The 22,821-nt window shown below is 20.2% G+C and overlaps 4 protein-coding genes across 4 annotated transcripts; all 4 read right to left on the bottom strand.

Moving 5' to 3' along the window:
- Positions 1 to 176: 176 nt before the first annotated feature.
- PGO_003120 (variable surface protein) lies at positions 177 to 964 on the bottom strand (the record flags this gene model as incomplete). The annotated part of the gene is made up of 3 exons (XM_028691253.1): positions 177 to 320; positions 418 to 720; positions 938 to 964. The coding sequence occupies 3 exons, from the start codon at positions 962 to 964 to the stop codon at positions 177 to 179; spliced, it is 474 nt and encodes a 157-aa protein (XP_028547054.1).
- Positions 965 to 1,079: 115 nt separating this feature from the next.
- Positions 1,080 to 2,429, bottom strand: PGO_003115 (hypothetical protein; the record flags this gene model as incomplete). The annotated part of the gene is made up of 1 exon (XM_028691252.1): positions 1,080 to 2,429. The coding sequence occupies one exon, from the start codon at positions 2,427 to 2,429 to the stop codon at positions 1,080 to 1,082; it is 1,350 nt and encodes a 449-aa protein (XP_028547053.1).
- Positions 2,430 to 9,453: 7,024 nt separating this feature from the next.
- Positions 9,454 to 10,639, bottom strand: PGO_003110 (variable surface protein; the record flags this gene model as incomplete). The annotated part of the gene is made up of 3 exons (XM_028691251.1): positions 9,454 to 9,609; positions 9,744 to 10,496; positions 10,625 to 10,639. 3 exons carry the CDS (start codon positions 10,637 to 10,639, stop codon positions 9,454 to 9,456), a joined length of 924 nt encoding a protein of 307 aa, XP_028547052.1.
- Positions 10,640 to 15,942: 5,303 nt separating this feature from the next.
- PGO_003105 (variable surface protein) lies at positions 15,943 to 17,322 on the bottom strand (the record flags this gene model as incomplete). Its single annotated transcript, XM_028691250.1, has 3 exons — positions 15,943 to 16,110; positions 16,237 to 17,154; positions 17,299 to 17,322. 3 exons carry the CDS (start codon positions 17,320 to 17,322, stop codon positions 15,943 to 15,945), a joined length of 1,110 nt encoding a protein of 369 aa, XP_028547051.1.
- Between the last annotated feature and the right edge of the window lie 5,499 nt (positions 17,323 to 22,821).

The following is a 22,821-nucleotide window of genomic DNA, read 5'->3' as shown; positions in this document are numbered from 1 at the left end:
ATTTTTTATAAAAATATATTTTTAATAATATTATATATGAATTTCTAGTATAATTCCCCCCTAATGTTCATTAAATACATATTTATAAAGCAAAATTATCAGAACATATTATATTTAATGTTTAATGCAAATATTCCTTATGAATTACTTAATTTTTTTTTTTTTGATAATTAGATTTAATAATCAAAATAGCTATATGCAAATTGGACATGTTTCTCTCTTGCAGCTGCAGGCCCTAGTAGTACCCTTTGTAATTTTTCATTTATCATCTTCCTTTTCTTTCTTTTTTTCTTAGTAAAAATAATTCTAAAATGTGTATACTACAAAAAAATAAAAGTTCATAAAAATACAATATTATTATTTATAATAATCCCAAATATAAAAAGAATTCCTTTAATGCATAAAATATTAGTTTACTTTTATAATAAGCATTAATATCAAAATTATTGCCAGGGGAACTAATACCATAATGATATATTTTTTATATATTATCTCATGGTTATACATGTTCTGTTCATCTAATGGAACAACACTTTCTGTATCATATTTATTATTAGATTCTCTAATTCCATGTTCATTGTTCAATGCATTTATTCCAGTAGACACATAACCATTAGTTGTACCTATAATTATATTAATTATTGAGTCATTTTTACTAGAATATGAAATATCGTACTCAAATTTTGTTATCCATGCATATACACTCCATTCTATATCAATCTTATATTTTTAATAGGAGATGAAATTTAACTCCCTTTAGAAGTTTTCTAAACTTGTTTATGTTTACCTTTAGAGTAATTCAATTTTGTGCCCTTATGTTGATTATTCTGTTATAAATCTGTTTCCTGACTTAATATATTAATATCATCTTTTTCGCGTTTATCGCTTGGATTCTTTTCTCGAGGTACATAATAAACATTTTTTATTTCATTGGTACTTGTAGCGCCCGCATCACTATCTTCATGTATTTTTGCAAAAGAAATTTCATTAACATAACGATTTTTATTTCCATGCCATACAAAATTGAATTCTAGGTTTGAAGAAAAGAGCAAAATAAAATTTTTATTTTTTTAAATCCATTAAAAACGAAACGAAGTGTCAGCATAATAAGGAAGTGATTTATCTGCAGGATATTTTAAATGACAGTTTACAGAATTATTTTTCGTTTTACCAGGTAAAATACTAAAATTAGTTATACTACCAAGAGTTTTACTAACAGTAATTATCCCAGGATCAGTACTGTTAACATTAAGGTTATCACCGTGTGCACTTATATTTTTATGGGGTACATTAAGAGCAACTAATTCTTCAGTACCTTTGATACCAGCGTCCTGACCACTAACAACATCATTATCATCAAGTCCACCACCAGAAACTTCTTCATCATCACTTTTACGATTGACATCTTGAGCTCGCGTAACTTTTTCATGAGCATCTTCATGTACATGAGATAATAGACTATTCCCCTTGTCATTAGAAGTAACATCCTTGGAAATGTTCCTACCAACAATTGCATCATCACTCTCTGAATGCATAGCCGATATACGATCAACGTCTGATTGACTAGGTTCTATATCATTAGTGTCCAGCGAATTAGTAGTTTGATGAACAGATTCTCCATTATGAAGTATTACGGAAGGCACAAATTGTGTGTCAACAACAGATATATCATCAGATATATCTGTATCACCATTCTGAACGACAGGGTCCTGGGTGATAGCACTGTTTCCATCAGTATTTTGAGAATCAGCTAAATTATTTTTAATTGTATTATGATCCAGAATATTTTTTTCCAGTTCACTATCTACATCAGTTTGCTTAGTAACGTTTAGTTCTGAAGGTTCTGAATTTGCCTTGTTATGAAATTGTGTTCCCGTCAAATGATCTAAGATATAAACAGATTGTGTTGAACTATCTGCACTCACAGGTTCACTTGAATGTTGTTTAGGTATAAATTTAGATCCTTCATTTTTACTTACATTAGGATTAGTGATAGGATATACTTGATCTGCGGTCTGTGAGACTTTGCTTTGTTGAACCGATTCTTCCACATTAGAATGTCTTTCATTTTTATCTTGTAAAAATATTTTTCCTGGTTTTGTTTCAATAATTCCTTCATCATGTGGTTCAGTATTTCTATCACAATTATGCTTATTGGAACATCTTTCTATAAATCTCTTTATGTTATCTTCATTGTATAAATCAAAAAGCGCATACTCTTCCGTATAACTCTCCTTTAAATCATCTATTATTTTTTTTGTATATTCATTTATTTGTTCACACGCATTGCAGATATTGACATCCCTTTTTTTTTCTAAATTATTAATTTTTTCTTGTATATCATCCAAGTAATTATAATATTTCTCTGCGAACTCATCAAACTTAGACTGGAGGCTCCCGCCATTAGTGCTAATAGTTATATATGTCATATTCAATGTATTATTTTTTATTATATCTTTTTTACATTTTACTCCATTAAAATAAATAATTTAATAAAATAAAATATGCATATGAGTAGAAATATTTGATATAGATAATTTAATGTTTTAATGTCACTCCATTATATTATCACAATTAGGAAAATAAAAACATTTATACATAGAACTTCTGTAAATTAATTTGTTTAACATATCATAAGAATACATAAAAATGAACTTATGGATTTCTTGTACTAACGTTTTCATTGAATTATATAGAAGGATAACTATAAAATTATTGAATTCGGAATTGGTTGTTTAAGGAATTTGTAATATCTAATGTGTTATATTAATGTATCATGTATCTAGATATACCCAAATGATAATATTAGAAATTAAATTATGATAATCTATGTATAAGGATATAAAGTTTACATAAACTGCACACAAAATATATATATAAAAATAATAAATGTTGATAGAGTTCATTTAATTCACAGAAATAAATGAAATAAAACTAGCTCTGGAAAATATTATTTATACATATTTTTATACTTCATTTCATTTCAATAGATAGGGAGCTCATTCATTTATTGTTATCTACGTATCCTGTTATAACGTTTTCATTTATAGATGATGGAATAATATATTTCTTAGAAAATGTGCTATTAGTAAAAGGGAATGCAGCTATATTTTGATTTCAAATAATATTCTAGTGCTTACACATATACTCCATTATTATGGCAATTACTTATTATAAGTTTTATAATATAGCTTATATAGACAAAGCATAAATAATGTATAAATTTCAAGCAGTTTTATTATATCATTATAAGAATAATTTTCAATTAAAATGACTCTTAAAACTGAAACAATGTTACAATCGTAATAGCATGAAAATTATCAATTTATATTTTATTTGTGTATATATGTTCCATCGAATTTTCCAGAAATGTCTTGTTTCGCTTATGATCTTTTAATACATATAAGTGTATTTTTTCTTTTCCAAAACATTAATTTTATTTCAGATATAATAAAAAAATAATAAGGTATGTCTAATAAAAAAAGTTAATATTATTAGTAATTGATAAACAAATATTTAAAATCCATTATTGAGAGCTTTTCAAAATGGCTAATACATATGTTCGGAAAATTTCTAAGGTATTTGTGTTAAAAAATATAAAAAAAATACGATATATATTTCTCATATAGAATGCTAATAAAATGTGTGATATATAAAATATTAATTCATAAGGGGTGTTCGTATTTTATAATTTCATTATCTCAAAAATTTTCTTGGAAATTTTTCATTTAATAAAATATATTTAAATGATTATTAATTTATAGTGTTATAGGTAAGAACACATTGCACTTATGTCTGAAGCAAAAAATTTATATTTTTTTTATTGGACACACAAATTTTTTATATTAAAATAATATAAAGTAGATTTAGAGTATATATAAAATATATATAATACAGTATATTTACAAATATATAAGTATAAATTCTTTATATGTACAATTACATGCTTCACTGAAGGGGCACACTTTGATTCCTTACGTTTTCATTTATAAGTTCACTAGGAATTATTCTATTAATTTAATATCATTTCCATAGTTTTCCTATTTATGTGAAGTTATTAATAATAATTATGAACTATAACATCTTGAACTAATTATCTAAACGAACATATCTTATAGTTCAAAATGGGAATAACTACTATCGCGTATTGTAGATTCTACATATATTAGTTGATATTTCAACCCATTGATTTTATTATTATATTATTGATTATATTCCTAATAAACTTATTCCTTTTTTTCTTGGTGTCTATATTTTGTATAATGGAATACTTATTATAATTTTCTAAAAAGTTATTATTTTACTATAATGTGTTAGCTGCAGGCAGCAAAAATAATAATGCCTGAAATATTTAGTCATAATTACTATTCAATTCAATGTAGCATATCAATAATAATTCACTGTTTTTTCTTTCCTATATATTCATTACAAATTATATGACGTAAATATATTCCTTTTATATTTGTTATTCGTATGAATCGTCTTTAAGCTGGCTTGTTTGTTCACATAATACAAAAACAAGCTTATCAATACTTTACGCGTCTTTTTACGTATTTTTTAGGTTTTCATAGGTATCTATTAATTTTAAGATTTTATGGTCATTTTATACATTACATAAATTTTTTGATTCAGAATTATCTTTAATTTATAATTGGACACTTATAATTTTTAACATGACACAGAAGTATTTAAAATAAGTGTTATCAGTTATAAATAACTTAATTTATTACACTATATCATGAAGTACAGAGATTTTTCGTTTTTTTCATAGAATATTTAACATTTTGTCACTCCTGTCAAAACTTCTTATAATATGAATTGTAATATACTTTGCCAAAAATATTAAATGTTATCGTATATTTTTATGCACAATTTTGAGCTAATTATTTTTTCTGTATGAAATTTAATTTTGTAAGATCATCCGAAAGATCTATGGTACCTAATATTGAGGGATTGACTTTTTTTTTTAAAAATTTGTATATATATCTTATCAGTTATTACAATGAATTTATATTTGTCTTTTCATTGCTACATTAATTATTTGCACAAAAAAATATATTGTGACATGATAAAAATCACAAAACCAATTCACAATAGAATAATATGAAAAATTAAATAAATAAATATATATATATATATATATATGTGTTAAGAAACTTGGAATAATAAAATGTGTTTTGTTGGAGTATTTTTTAATCTTATGTTCAGAGCATAAATACATATTAGATTATAAATATAAAACACAAAATTGCAATAACATGTTACTTAAAATTGCTTATGCACATGAGAAGTGAAAAAAAAACATTTATTGTATGCTGCATTTATGTATTTATGGAGCTAAAATATTTCAAATTCTTTACAATATTTATATTGTATTGTATAATTCACACCGTAATGTGTACTTTTCATTAAGACTTCACTTTAATAAAAGAAACGTTAGAATTTATATTTTACTATTTTTTTTAAATAATGTATATTTATCACTTTTATGGTTATTTGAAAGATAAACAAATAAAATATATAAAAGATTCTAATTTCAAGATATATTTGTTTTAATCCAAATTAAACGCCCCTTTAATTGCAATATATAAGAGATTTTGTATCATAGTGACTCTTCAAATTTACCTTTTTGTTAATATAAATCTGCTTTGCTTTTTTTTTTTATGCCTTTTAATAAAATAAAATGTTATTTTTTATTTCCAAGTGATTTCTCACCAGCGTTTATATGTGTATAGAAAAATGTTATAATTCAAAGGTTATTTTATTGCATGTTGAAAAATAAGCATTGGAATCATTTTTTTTTCCAAGTATACAAAATTTAAGAAAATCGAGTTGTATAGCCTTTATTATGAAATGTCATAGTGTCGAGTGATACTCCCATTGAATAGATAATATTTTGTAATATACGCAATGTTTTTTATGTAGTAAACGTGATTAAATTACCCCATATAATATTTATGTTTTTAACGCATATTTATTTGTTTTATGGAAACTTTAAATTTTTAATACGTCTATTTAGAAAAATAAATAATTGAAGTTAATTAAACCTCACAAAAGTTGATAGAATAATAAAAAGAAATACCCCTTTTTAGTGTAAAAGGAAAGGTATCATTTATCCTCTTAAAGTATGCTTATGATTATAATAAGATATTAAAATAAACGTTATATGATAAGACAGATGCTGAATAAAGACATGAGAACATTGTATTTATGTAATGCGGAATTAGGAATGATTTGTTTCATTGTGTATTGCTAATATAGTTACATAATATTATATTATATTTATATTTTGCAGGAGAATAATTGTCCAAATAAATTTATAAATAATTAAAAAATTTAATGTTTTAGGGTTCTGATAGAGGCACATAATAGATTGTTGTTAATTAAAAAAAGCTCATATTTATAAGTTATTTCGTACCACTTATAATTAATTTATAATGTTGAATAATATGTAAATTCATTATTCTGTATTATATTCCATTAGTAAATAATTGCACTTGTATGTTCATTATTATTTAATGTAGCTATCTTATGTTAAGATAGGGTAATAATATTATATAATATAAATTGGATATAATCACCTTTTTAATATATATATAGACAAGTATATAAGTATTGTGTATAATTTTAAAAACACTTGAAGGCTTTATTTTTAAAGGGAGTTTATTTTTATATAACTCCATCTATATTCTTTTATTATTTTGTAAAGTAAATAATTTCTAAATTTACATATATGTAAAAAATATGAAGAATTTGATAATATGCATATTGTAAATTATGATACTGATGACTTAGAAAACTTTCACCAAGACTATAATGCGTTGTGATAAAAGAATGAAAATAATTTTAAAGAATTGTTCGTTAAACAAGAAAAATAATAAATAAATAGATGTTATTAATTTAATCAAATGTCTATGTTCAGATGAGGAAAGAGTATTACAATGTAAATAAATAAAATATAGATGTTTTCTTGATAAAACTTTTTATTTAGTAGAGGAATTAATTAGACACAAGTATGATGATATCCAGTGAATGCTATGATTAAGGCATTTCATATTAGCGGAAACCATAGAACAATTTACATGAGCATTTTGATAATTTTTAGTATATTAAGAGCAATAATTGTAATAAAAGTAGCATTGAATTGCATTTAATTTATGTTAGTTTTATTGAACCTATTTCTAGGATATACTATGATAGTCATAGTACTCGTTGTATTTTTGAAACAGTTGATTTCCATTACGAACCTAATGTTATTAATAGAAAAAATATTATCCAATTGATCTATTGACTGTTTTAAAGTAATTATATTAAAAATTATATGTAGATGAGGACAAAACATAGAAAAATATAGGAATTAGAAAGGATGTGAAAAATGTGGTTCCTAATAAAATAAATAGAATCCCACAGAAAATTATTGATAAAGAAGAACACCCATTCATTATTCTAATATGTATACGGAGTGAAATAGTGTATGATACTGTCATTAATATGCAAATACATAATAACTTATTAAATTCTTATTTTTTTTCATAGTTTCGTTGTAGTTATAACAATATAAAGAACAAGTTTCCTCTTATACATTATCCAGCATTTAACTATAAAGTATAATTTAGTATGTAATTATTATATGTTAATATATTTTTTAATATATTTATATTTTGTTTATATTTATAAAATAAGTTTATTTCCTTCTTTTTACATACTAGTTTACATAACAATGATCAAGTTTATGTAAAATGGGAACAAATATAATAAAATTAAAGAATATACAAAATAAGATATCAGAAATGCAATTATTATAATATGATCAAGAATCTATATTCATAGGTTCTCACGCAGCACAATCTTATTTGGCTTATTATTCTGCACAGAATTATTTTTTGTAATTGATCCATTAATACAAAATGATTTAAATTTCTTGTATAAATATAAATATTGATACAGTTGTGTTAATAAGCTATAATAAGAGGGAAAAGATAAGAGAAACGAAAAAACAATGAAACATATGTATTACAAAAATAAGATGCAAGAATTATAGCCCCTAAATGTGAAAATTAATTCATATGAGCAATTAATAAATGTATAACACGAAGTGAAATTTTTTTTATAATAAATTAATTTATAGTGGTATACTTTTGATGAAGATTATCATAATTAAAAACTTAAGAATATATGGCAATTGCCTTATGAATTATTAAAAGTAAAGATGTGTACTTAAACTAGGAAAATAAAATATGTAATGAAATTGGAAACTACAGATATATCATTTAGGTAGATTGATATAAAATTATATTGCTCCAGTAATGACGTAGTAAATTATCATAATTATATGATGAGAAGCTATAAAATATTTAATACAATTAAGTAAACTAAGAAACAAAATATAAATAGATGCTCACTAAAATATTATCAGATCTGTAATAATGTTTCAACAAAAAATATATATAGAAAAATGTATTAGAAATTATATATCTTATTATGGTATGTTATATTCAGTTAATTTAATGAATATATGTGTTAAAGTTAAAAAATTGTCATATATAACATTACTAGATTTTATCTGTATCTAAAATAATATTAAATTCTAAGAAAATTAATGATTATGTTATACCATCATGATTCAGCTGATACACCAATTTAATAAATGTATATAAATTTAATTTATACCTAATTAAAACCTTAAAAAAATAAATTTATATATATTTTTAGTGTTCTTGTATGTACAGTGCAACTTATAATTGGATTATACAAATTACAAACATTAAGATCATTAATTAAAAAACAGGGTAAAAATAGATTACAACAAAAAAACTGAGCATGGTGAATAGAAAAAATAAAACAAATAAGTGATATGTTGTAATGAAGTTATTCTGTGTAATAACAAAACTTATGTATAATAAAATTTCAGACATTAAAATTGTAAATTAGTTAGTACAAAATACACTTAATAAAAAAATATTTTGTAACATTTATAAAAATAATTAAAACGCAATATTAATCATTAATATATGTACATAATGATTTTAAAGGTCTTTTAAACATTATTATATCATGGAATAACATGATCCCTTTAGAATAAATTTATATTTTTATTTACTATCATTACAGTTTGTAATTAGTATATAATTATTATTATATAGTGGATAGTACTTTCTTTCAATTCGTCCTAAAAATAATTCATTAACACGAATGATAGCATATATATCAATAAGCACTTTATAATTATTCATAAGTTTTTTCTTCAATACTTATACTGTTACATAATAAATTTTTGTAAAAATATCTTATTAAATTGATAAATTAGCATCAACATTTTCTTTAAATTGTTTCATAAATTTTATGTTTTTTTACGAGCTATTTAATTTAAGCAATTTTCATATAATTTGCTATCCTCATTACATTAGTTCTTTATCATAATATTTTGCTCATATTATACGTTTGATCCTAAAATTATGTAGAATTATATAGTATATTATACATGCTATTTTCTAAGGCCCTATTGTATATTTTTAAAGGTTTCAACATTTTCCACTCTTTATTCATCATACTGTATTTATTTTTTATAGTTCTTATTACGCAATGAACGTGTGAATTGTAGGGGATGAACTAATTCGTAATGAAAATATATTTATATATTGAGAAAATTTTTTTTTTTAATAAATATTTTTCTTTTGTTTTTTTTCTATTATTTAAATGTATTACATTATTGTACAAATATATATAATAACATATTAATTAACCTTATAAATAATAAATAGTAAAGGAGGTATTAGTAATATAACAATAGTTAGCATTATAATCTTAACTGATTTACTAGATTTATGTGTGTCCACCACTTGTTTGTTAATTTTTAATGAATCCAACATTGTATATTTGGTTTTATCACAATTTATCGTTAAATTTGGTATACTATTATATAGATTATAAATATTTTCTAATTCATTACAATAAAGGGTATTACTACTGTATTCACATGTATTATATTTTTGCATGTATAAATCATAACATTTCTGGGCATAATTGCATCTATCGTTTATATCGGAAAATGATATATTTTTGATTTTTATATTATACAACTTAACATTCAAATCACATATGTCCATCATATCCTTCCATCCTTTGTCGAAAATATTTACCTCTGGATTTGGTTTTAATAATTTACCCATATCAGTTTTATAATATTCATTTATGAATTCATTATAAATTTCTTTGATATAGTTATTATCTTTCTCAGATATGAGGTAATTCTTATATAACCAATAATACATATACAGCAATCCTTTTTTTATTCTTAATGTGTTACCAATTTCATCATGTATTTCAAATAAATACTGTACCAATTTATCGCATATTTCTTCTATAACATCAAAATATTTAAGGTTTCCCCTTTTTGCTCTAATTTGATTCGAATATGCGTTGTATGTAACATAAGATTTATAATCTCGATCCATAATTTTTTTATATTCAGGGAAATATAAATCTAAGGATTCAAACTACGAATAAGAAAATAATAATGAAATTACATAAATTATTTAATTAAATTTTTTTTTTTAAAATATACATGAAGAAGGAAATTATTAAATAATAGCTTATAATCTAAATTATACCAATTAGAGCGTACAATTTTTTCCCCCATCTCAGATAATGTTATACTCTTTTAAAGGCTAATATTAAATATATAAAAATTAAATGAGTAAATATATATATTTATTTATATATATAAATATTTTCTTTACCATAGATACAATTTTACAATTCATATCAAAGTGCCACACTATAATTTGTTAATTTATTATTATAGAACAAAAAATGGGTTAGTAATAATTTGTGATACATAATATTTTCTTCTAATTATTTTAAATAAAAAAGAAAATTCATAAATATGTTATAAAGAAAAAATATATTAAAGTTTGTGAAAATATAAATAAATTTTATAAATGTTTAATAATACACTCATATAATAAAAAGGATAAAATATTAATATTGTATATTATTTTGAATTTATTTATTTGCTCTTTTAACTTTTATGTTATATAATAGTATCCATAATTCAAAGCGAAAAATATGAAATATATAATAATTTGTATTAATCTTTTACTAATTTTATTACTATTGTATAAAAAATGATAAAAGGTTAATTGTTCAAATTATCGCATTTAACACGTATTATTACTAAATAGCATAGCGTTTGTGCATTAACGATTAAATATTTTATAATATTTAAAATGTTGTTTAATAAGAATTTTAAAAAATATTATATGTATGAATGTATATTATGTGCTTATATTTATTATAGTTAGTTATAATACATAATTAAGGTTTGCTCTAAAGAACGAGAACTATTTTACCAATCATATGCAATACAATAAATATTATTATGCTTACAATATTATGCTACATGAGCTTGTATGATTTATTCTGTCACATAATATTAATCATTAATAATATAACATCTCTTTATTTACAAAATTATAAGATTTAAAATATTATGAATATTTTTGTTCTTCACACAAATGTTAATAAGAAATAAATTTGTGTTTGTTAAAACGATATTAAATTTATTTATTTTCTTTTGTTTTTTATTGCTCCCATTAGGATTATATTTTAAAATATAACAAAAGTTATTATTTCAAATGTGATATAATAATACATTATATAAATATTCTATTTCATATGAAAATAGCTATAGTTTTGTGAAGTATATCATGATTTATTAGACGAGCATTATTTTTATCAATTCTCTTTAAAACATAAATTTCACTTATTAATTTGAATTGCACATACAATATAAAACGTATATTACGTAATATAAAATACATAAATAAATTGTATAATAGAACTTAATAACTAATACAAATTCTATTTTTTATTAATGTATATATTAAAAGAATAATTGCACTAATAACGTATAAAATAATATTAAAAAAATTTCTCCATTTGTTAATTATGATAACGCAGAAGATTAATAGAAATTGTTAAATTTCTATAATCCTAATTAGCATAATATTTATGCTACATAGTATTAATGGTATGAAATATATCTTTATTTCATTATAAATTTTATGGTTAATCCTATCTTAATTGGTAAAAAGTAAAATGTTGAATCAATAAATTTACTATTATAACAATTAATTATATTAAATATTGTTATAAAGACATGCAAAGAAAGAAATATATTATATTCATATAGAGTATATTTTTGTGATACGCATATAAATTTCACATATTTACTCATTATATATAAATGTTAAGGGGAAACAATGTAATACAAACATGAAATTTATTTAAAAAATAGTATACATAATATTATTACACATAAAGGTGTATGCATTTAAAAAATATTGTACTAAAAAAAAAATTAAATAATAATAGAACAATAGTCTACAATAATGATTAAGTAAAATAAAATATAAAAGATATTTTAAATGAATAAAAATATATCATTCCGTTGAATTACCATATTTTTAATTAGTATCATTATATATATAACAAAATATTTCTATTTTAAGTATGTATGTATGTTGTTGCAAGTTAAATTATATGCAATAATACCTGACTTATTTCCATGTGTTTTGGTAAAAAATATAATTTATCATATTTTCTGTATAATAAAAGACATTTTAAAAAAATTTATAATTAATCTTGAATATTAAAATATCAGTTTTTGTAGGAGTATTTTTTGATTCTCATTTTCTTATATATTTAAAAATTAACAAATAAATAATATTATATGAAAATCCAGTTATACAATTTCATTACTAGAATTTATACTTTAATAATTTATTTAGAAATATGCTCAAAATACTACTAAGCGATGTATATTTATACATACTATATGTATTGTGTTATAATATATTATACTATAAAAATTTATATATTATATGTTGTGCCTATAATACATACAAAATCTGAAACCTTTTTTATTTTAAATTAATAAGTACGTCCAGAGGAATATATTTTTTTGTAGAGTTGTTTAACAAGAGTTGCAAATAGAATAATATTTATTTTAAATAATTAAGAAAATAGTTATATATGTTTCCATTTCTATCATGAATGTTGAAATATTTTTAAAATGTTACATTATAGTGCTTTAAAATATTGATACATAGTATAAGTATGACACTCTTAATTGTATTTATGAGTATAATAATAAATGTTATATGAATTCCTCATTAAATATGGGGTTAGAAGTTTAAATCTATATAAATATATTGTTAACTGTGGTTTTAATACATTTAATTTTTCGATTAATTTGTAATATATATAAAAATATAAATAATGTTTAATAAAAAAACATTATGTAGACAAATATATTCATTGTATTATACGTTTTATAAATAAATCTATGCAAATAAATAACATCATAAAATAATTTTTTATATTATATATTATTTTATAGATTTACCTCCTATAATATTAATGTTAATTCGAGTTCATGTTTATATTTTATCTTGTATTAAAAATTTTATAGAAACTATATTATTAAAACATAAATTCATATTTCACATCAGATACATTAAATGAATAAATGACTTAATTTAATATATATATATAATTTAGTTTTGTAATATTTTTCCCTTATTTACTTATCTTTATTGTGACCAAAACATTTATATCTATTTATTAGTACTAATAATTTAGTCTGATATATAGTATATTTAAATTTATAACTCTTTATGCATATTACTGACATTATTGAATAAAAATTCTACAATATAAATAAAATCATACTAGTCCATTTAAAGAAAAAGAAATGATTTTTAAATATGAATATATATTGTTTACATTGTAATTATAAGCATATATAACGTTTATCATTATATCATTATGATGCAAATTTTGATATCTATATATAATAGCAAATATCTAATCATATACACTTATATTTTTATCATTTATATAATATTATATATATTAGAGTGAATCAAATTATACATATAATGTATTCTATATTCGTAATTATGTAAAATGTTAACAGTGACATATTGAATTACACATGAAAAATTTGAGACACTTTATGCTTGTTTATATATACCTTTAGAATTCCTATAATAAATAACCAAAAACACATTTTTTGCGTTTTTTAATTATAATATAATATGGAAAAATGAAAATTAATAAGGAAAATGTAATATGATATGTTATATTACCACGAACATAAATAACACATATTATATATAATAATAATATGGTTATCTATAGGAACTTAGTGATACCTTTAATTATTTTGGATTTTTCGTAATTGAAAAAATATGGCTTCATAATTACATAAATGATATTTTCATGACTAATAATGTTTATTTTATAATTAAATGTAGCCAAATAATAAAAGCAATAGGAATAATTATTATAAATTGTAGAAGAGCTAAACATATATGTATGTATCGAAAACATTACTTATTAAATTTCAGTTCAATGATTATTACAGTATATTCACACAAATAAAAATTTATAAAAAAATTATATAAAAAAAATATATATGCATAATATATATAACTAAAGAGAATTATATATGTCTTCAAGCGTATGTAGCTATAAAATATAGAGAAATACTAATTCACTTTTCAGGTAAAAAATAGAAGTTTCGAAAAAGAAATTTGAAAATGATATTCAAAAAAATATATTTTTTATATTTATTGATGTTAGATATTTTATGAAATTGTTCTTATTTTTTTTTGCAATACTATGATTGTCAACAGTGAATTATATTTTATTGAATAATTTGAATAAATAGAATCCTATTCACAAAAAACATTTAATATTTGTTTTCTAACTGATTAATTCATATTTTTATTATTTAACTACTTCAATTCTAAGGGGTCATCTAGTATTTGATATACACTTTGATATTTACGTGCAATGTAGCTTAAATGACCTAATTATTTTTACTAATGCGAATTTTTGATACAATACTAATATTTACTTTGACATATCTTTTGGTATTATTATATTATAATTTGATGAAATACATTCATTATATAAATAATATAACGAATATTCGAATTAGCATTAAAAATGTTCCCTCACGTACCTTTAAAAAATCAATTAAATATACAAACATTAAATATTCTGTAAGTAATACGAACACATATAAATTAGATAAACTACTGGAGTATAAAATTATTTATTAATGTATATAATAGTGTAGTTCTATAATAAATATTTTTTTAATGTGCATAATATTTATTTATAACAATTGTAATATACTTGCTTTATTAAATGCTTTCTAATATTTTTATTCAATGTATTGATATTATAAATTCTCTGTATATCATTCATTAATACATATATTACTATAGTAATGATTTAATTTTTGTTATTTATGTACATTTTAAACGGTCACTTTATAACACTTATATTATATACGTAGTTGTATAATTTTCATTTCATTCTTCATATATGAAATTTATACTCAAAACCTAATTATTATAGCTGAATATTTATTTTGAATATATTTACATATGAATACTATTATATATTGTTTCACTGAGTATTACGAGCATGTGTGTCAATGTTATTAATTGTTAAATATATAATATCAAATATTCTTTTCTTTAATTATACAAGTCTAAATGTGTATTAACATGTTCGGACTTTTATAAACATTACTAATGTATTAACCATAAACATACCTATTTTTTAAACTATTTAATTAAATACTAAATAATTAATAATTTATGCCTATTTAAAATTAATTTTTTCTATGATATGACTACACTTTGTGGGTATTTCACTACCCATATATTTCCTAAATTAATATTTCACTTGTTACATTATTCTAAAACAAAATTTTGTGCATTTTTTATAATTATATAATTTCTATATTATTTTGGTTTATATATTTTTTTTTAATTTCTTGTCACCAAAATATAATCTGTTAATTAGTTCTGATATTTAAAAGGACATGATTGTAATATATTATTTATGTAACTACATTTGTTAGTAATAGTCTACTACACTATAGGTTATTCTATTTTTTTTGTTAATTATATTATTGTACTTCATGTAAGATGAATCCATTAAATTGTGATATTCATTCTTTTTTTTTTTAAGCATTTCTTTAATCTTCTTTACATATGGATACAAAATTGTCCCATAAGTAGTGTACTGATAATAAAGAAACATTATCATATTTTAATGAATATATAATTAATTTAATATAAATTTTAGAATATAAAGTATAATATATTATGCAGTACATTATGAATTTAATAAATTAATTTTATATTTAACCTTATAGAGGATGAATATTAGTACCAACAATGTACAAGTAAAAACAGCCATCCCCGCACTTATGTCTGACGATTTGTTTGTTATTGGAAGTGTTTGTTGTTTTCCCCTTTCTTTAAGTGGGGCTTTTATGACTGCTTTTACTTTATCGAGTGTTATTATATTTCTATATTCAGTTTTGTATTCCGGTATTTTTTTCTTAATTTGATCTTGTTCTTGCTCTTGGTTCTGTGTTACTGATTCTATAGTAGGGGGAATTATTTTTTTAGATTTATTTTCGTATTCAGTTATTTCTATCATAATTTGATCATATTCGCTTTTATAATTATTTAAATAATCAATAAAACTAGTATTCTTCTTTATTTTTAACATACTAAAAAGCTCTTGATATTTCGTATTACACAGACTAGCAGAATTACGTGCCTCATGAATAGATTTATTACTATTATATCTTTTTAATATTTCAAAATTATCATATAGTTCTTCCATATATTTTATTATTTTATATGTATAATTATCAAAATCATTATGAACACTAGAAAATTTCATACATATATTAGAAATATCCATTCTATTAGGTTTCCTGGAATTTTTTTTTAACATTTCCATATAACAATTACTTGTTATTTTGCAATTAGTATTTTGACTATTCATTAGGTTTTTTAGTTTGTAGAAGAAATATATACAAGCTTCTTTTTCATTAATGCTTTGATTAATTTTTTTTTCTATACTATACAAATATAGACCAAGTACTTGGCATGTTTTAATAAAATTACTGATATGACATCCTCTAGGGCATGCAATATTTTGAAAGTCACTGCATACACTGGAAAGATTGTTACGTAAAGATACCATATAATGATTCCAATTAATGGAATTATAAAAATTCCTACAGTTTCGTAATATATTACTAAAATCAATCTAAAAATGAGAATTATTACATATAAAAAATGTTTTTTAAAAGTGAATATGGAAAAATATTTATTACATTTTATACTGAAAAATTAGCCTTATAAATTTAAATAATTTATACTTTAATTAAACAATATATATAACATACCTCACTATCCATTTTGTAGTGCCAGTCATAATGATTTGTGTAAGTTAATACAAAAAAATAATTATACTACTAATATAAGTTGTTGTGTTTTAAATGACTAAAAAAAATATTACATAAGAAATATATATAATAGTTATTAGAAAGATTATGTGTACAAAAAATTAAATGAAATATATGGATACTCATTATTTTTAAAGACTTATTGTAGTTCTACAAGTTTTGAATAGAAGGGACATATTTTAATATAATTATATTATATTAAAATACACTTATATACTGAGAAGTATATAAAAAAATAAAAAATATACACTAATAAGTAAGATAGTTCTATATATGATACCATATACTATAACATACATATTTGTTAATAATATTAAATAGAACATGTATTAAAAAATTATGTTATAGTATATACACTTATACTATTCTACACGTTTACTAGTGTAAAAATATATAAATGTAGTTAATTCAATACATGTTATTAATTTATGTTTGTAATTTCTTTTTAATATTACCGTTATTCTTATTTAAAAAATGGTACACGTTAAAATAATATATTTATAGAAATTAACAAGTTTTACATTTATATATGATATAGTATATCTATGATATATTTTTTCTTGTACAGAATTCAATGAGAATATATTATGAAATATAAGTTAACATTAATATGTCATATATACATAATATGCTACAATTGCGTAATATATAGACAATACTGGAATATAAAGAAAATATCATTTTCATATATTTATAAATACACAAGTAAATATTACATAACGAAACATAATTATAATTATTGAATACTTATTTTAATCTCATTATTTTACAATATTTTTTTATGAAATAATAAAGGTTTTTATTATCTTAATTTAGCAATAATTATAAACACACTCATTTTAGAATATAATGAATACATTTTTATTTATATGTTATTATTAAATATAAAAAGACTTTATATTAATATTGTTATTTTATTTATTTTTTGTGCAATATGTATATTATATATATCTATGATCAATACTAGTAACAAAAATTCACAAATATGAAATATAATAATAGTTATGATATATTTTCATTTTTATACTTAATGAAGAATATATGTATGAACATATTAATTGTTCATTGTACTTATAGTATAAAACATAATATATCGAAGCGATTATTTTTTACATTGATTAAATTTTTAATTACAATATAAAAGGATATATGTTTATTATCATACCTAATATATATAACGTTACAGGTATATAAATGTATTAGATATTTATATAAAATCTATTAAAAATGTTACAAAAAAAAATAATTTGTACATACTTTGTAAAAATTAAAATTTGTTAACATTTGTTATATATATATATTGTGAATATTTATCAATAAGAATTATATTTTCATAATAAAATCAATGAATTCATTTGTGCTTAAAATATAATATTACATATAATATATATTCCCTTACATGTATAAGAATAGTTAATTATAATAAAAATATTATATTTAGACTCATATTTATATACGCTTTTCTATATAATAATTATTTAATGTTTGACATAAATTTATTAATTAAATTTGAATTAATATAACATATACTGATGTTGCGTAGATATTTTATACATCAATTGTATTAGTTTATATAATATATATACAGTTATTGTGAGGGTACTATTTAAGAATACACATTTTATAAATTGTTAAGTCTTAAAAATATTTGCATTTAGTTTGTTAACTAATAATATAAGAACTCATTTGGTATTTATATCAATTTTATACAAATTAAATAATATATTTATTTCACAAAATTGTTTATATTTCAAAATAATGAATATTCTGTTTATTATAATAAGGCTTTGTATTGAATTCATAGACAAGATACGTCTTGTTAAATATTTTGATCATAAAAATTATTACGTATAATGAAAAAACCTAATTTTATCATTACATGCACATTATATTTTATTTATTAAATTCATAATGCCGGTATAGATTTATGCTAATTAAATATTATATAAATTCATATATATATATATATATATATAAAAGCAAAAATATATATAAACGAAAGCAATTTCAAGAAAAATGATTAAAAATATGCGACAATAAATATATAAAAATAATATGATAAATGATCATTCATTTCCAATATAATTACTATAAATTTGTGAATTATTTATAATATATATGCATAACTATTATATAAATAATAAGATACATGGAAGGAAATAAAAAAAAGTTATAAATTAATAATAAGGAGAATTATAATTCATTTCTTTAATTTTCTACTATGATTAATCGTATATAGAAAATATTATAATAGACTTATATTAAAAAAATTTTATTTAGCATAACATTAAATTATACATCAGTAATGTTGTTACATCCATAATGTTATGATATTTTATACAACATTTTTACAATTTTTATATAAATTTATCCTAACAAGTAATAATAAAAACATATTAACTCAATTAATAAAGCACTGGTTTCATTTTATTATTTTTTTACTTTCTTACACAAAGCTACAATGTATTAAGACACAAAGTATATGAAAAATATTATGTATTGATTTTATAAAAAAAAATAATAAGGTAAATTATTTCTACTTGTTAATATATAATCTGAATTATAATATAATATGCATTTATACACAGTGCTTGTATAATACATATAGAAATATCTTCTATATCTGAAGAAATAATCGACACAAATTAAAATATATTAAGCTGAGTATCATTTTTGATGTGTATTCCTTTATTTCCTTAGTTATATCATTTTAAATAAAACTATGATATATATCATCTTCATGTTAAAAACTTCTTTAAACATATTAAAATATCATATATATTACTTTGTTTAATATTTTATTTAATTAATGATTAATTTTGGTTAAGGTTTATTGTATAAATTTTTTAATGTATTAGTTCTTAATACTATTTTTTGATTAAGCACTTGTAAATATATTTGTATTATATAGAATATAATTACCATATATACATATATATGTAAATTTTATTAAAAGTTAATCTCTTTAATATTTCATTTAGTGATGCTTTGGGAAATTATATCTTTTTCTGTGCTCATGATATGTAACATATTTTTATCATTATTCAAAAGTGTTTATTAATAAATATTCAATTATATGACATTTTAATGTAAATTTCTATATTTCATTTTTATTTCGTTATAGTAAATTTGACTATCAAAAAATAGTTATGTACTCTTTATATAAAAGAATTATAATCATTTAATAAATATACTAAATTAATTTTAAAATTTTTATATGAACATATATTATAAAAATTATTTATGTTAAAAAATTTTCGTTTATGTAATTATATTTTATGTTGTATAATAAGACAATGGAAAGAAAAACACTTATAATCTCAATAGAATTATAAAAGACATGAAGATTTGGGTGAACTTCATTTTGTTCATGATGAATATCCAAATTTAGCAGTATATACAATAGTAACACCTAAATCCCTACATAAAATTTAATTATTTTTCCTGTTCCTATTTTTCCTCCTAAATTATTTCCTTGTTATTTAGTGCTATATTTAGTCTAATAACACTAGAGACATTACACAAACTACCAGAACTAAATTATTAACGTCTTTTTTTCTTAGAAATTTATTACTACTCTTAAAAGTTAACATTTCAGTTATAGTATGTGCCGTGTTCATTTTCTTAAATATATCCGTTTTATAATGAAGTGGATTTATTATTATTAGATTACCTTTCTTGTTTGGAATATTTACATTAATCATAATATAATGAATAGCTTCTAAAAAACTATGTATTTCCTTCTTAACAAGTATTTATACATATTTTAATGTTTATAATATTTTCCTTTAAAAAATAAAAAGGCATTATTATTTATTTCACTAATACTAAATTTATAAATGTCGCATTACAATAATAATACCACAAATTACAATTAATATGTTAATTTTTTAAACTATTAAATTTACATTATATTTTAAATATCTATAACATTTAACTCAGCATATATGATATCATATATATTATTTCGATTTTTAGCATGCTTTAATATTAACTTTTGTGGACTAACTAATGTGCAATGGAATGAAAATGAAATTATTTTATATAAGGCTTAATATATGTCCTCAGTTCATTTTTTTTCCTATTACAATATTGAAGTTTCTCTACTGATGTAATTTAAAAAGTGCAACGTATTATAACTAATAATATAAGAACACATAAATATCATTAAAAAAAGTATTTTTCATAGTATCTTTAATAAGAAAATAAAAACTTATACATTTATGGATATAATAATTTTGTCTATTATATGTTCACTATGTTTTTCCATTAGTATTGTGATAAAATAAAAAATATACATATGTATTCTTAAAATGTTGCAGATAGATATATTGATTTTCTTTTTATTATTGTTCTGAAATCCGTGACTAAATGTACTAAAAGGAGAGCAATGAGATTAGCATCCCAAGAAAAATTATATTAATTTATTCAATTTAACATAATATCATGAATAATGAATGTATACATGTTTATAAATAAAGAAAATAATAATATTTTTTACTCAATTTTAAAATAAAAATATAAAAAATATACTTATAATTTAGAAATATTAACATATTTTTTTATATAATATTTTTTTGATATTGTTTTTACATTTTTATGCCTTAATTTTTTATTTTTTTATGACTTTTTTATTTAATATAACACATACATATTATAAGTGCATCTCAATAAATAATATAATATAGTGTTAATATATATTATGTGTCAATTTTAATTAAAATTTCTTTTATAAATTAGTTCACACTTAAATATATATATATATACAATTGTATGTGCTTCTACATTTTCATAATATATTATAATGAACTAACGAATTTTTAGATTAGTATTAAATAACTAATTTCTTAAAATATATGATAAATAATGTGAAATAAAATATAATTAATCATAAGTATAATATATTTATAAAAATATTTTAATTTAAAGAAATAGGCATTCTTATAAAATTAACACACAAATAAATGAGTATGTTATCTCGCTTAGAAATTTTCTTGATATATTATATTTTTGTATCGCTATTAATGTGATATTTATGCATTATAATTATTTTTTCATTTTATCCTAACACAAATATAGATACTTATATTAATTCATATCTTCTTAACATTCAAAGAGTGTACATTATATTTACTTCCACAATAAATAGGCATAGAAATATTATACGTAAAAGATGTTATCCTTTAAAAATTTTATATTCGCATAAATAAAAAAAAATATATAAGTTATTTTAATGATTTATATTACGAAATAAATATTTTTCATATGTTTATATAATGCATTATTCTTGCTGCATACATAGATATTAACCAAGATTCTTTAATTAATATAATAAAAACAAGCCATAAATTAATTAATATATATATAAGATCCTACAAAAAAGTTAAATAAAAAAAAAAAAATTATTTATTTTCTAACGATCTATGTTAATTAACATATATATATTAACTTATCTGATGACTTGATTA

This window comes from Plasmodium gonderi, assembly GCF_002157705.1.
Source record: "Plasmodium gonderi DNA, contig: Pgo-contig_361, whole genome shotgun sequence".
NCBI lineage: Eukaryota > Apicomplexa > Aconoidasida > Haemosporida > Plasmodiidae > Plasmodium > Plasmodium gonderi.
The sequence above is the reverse complement of the archived record's forward strand: the minus strand, read 5'-3'. Positions and strand labels throughout refer to the sequence as shown.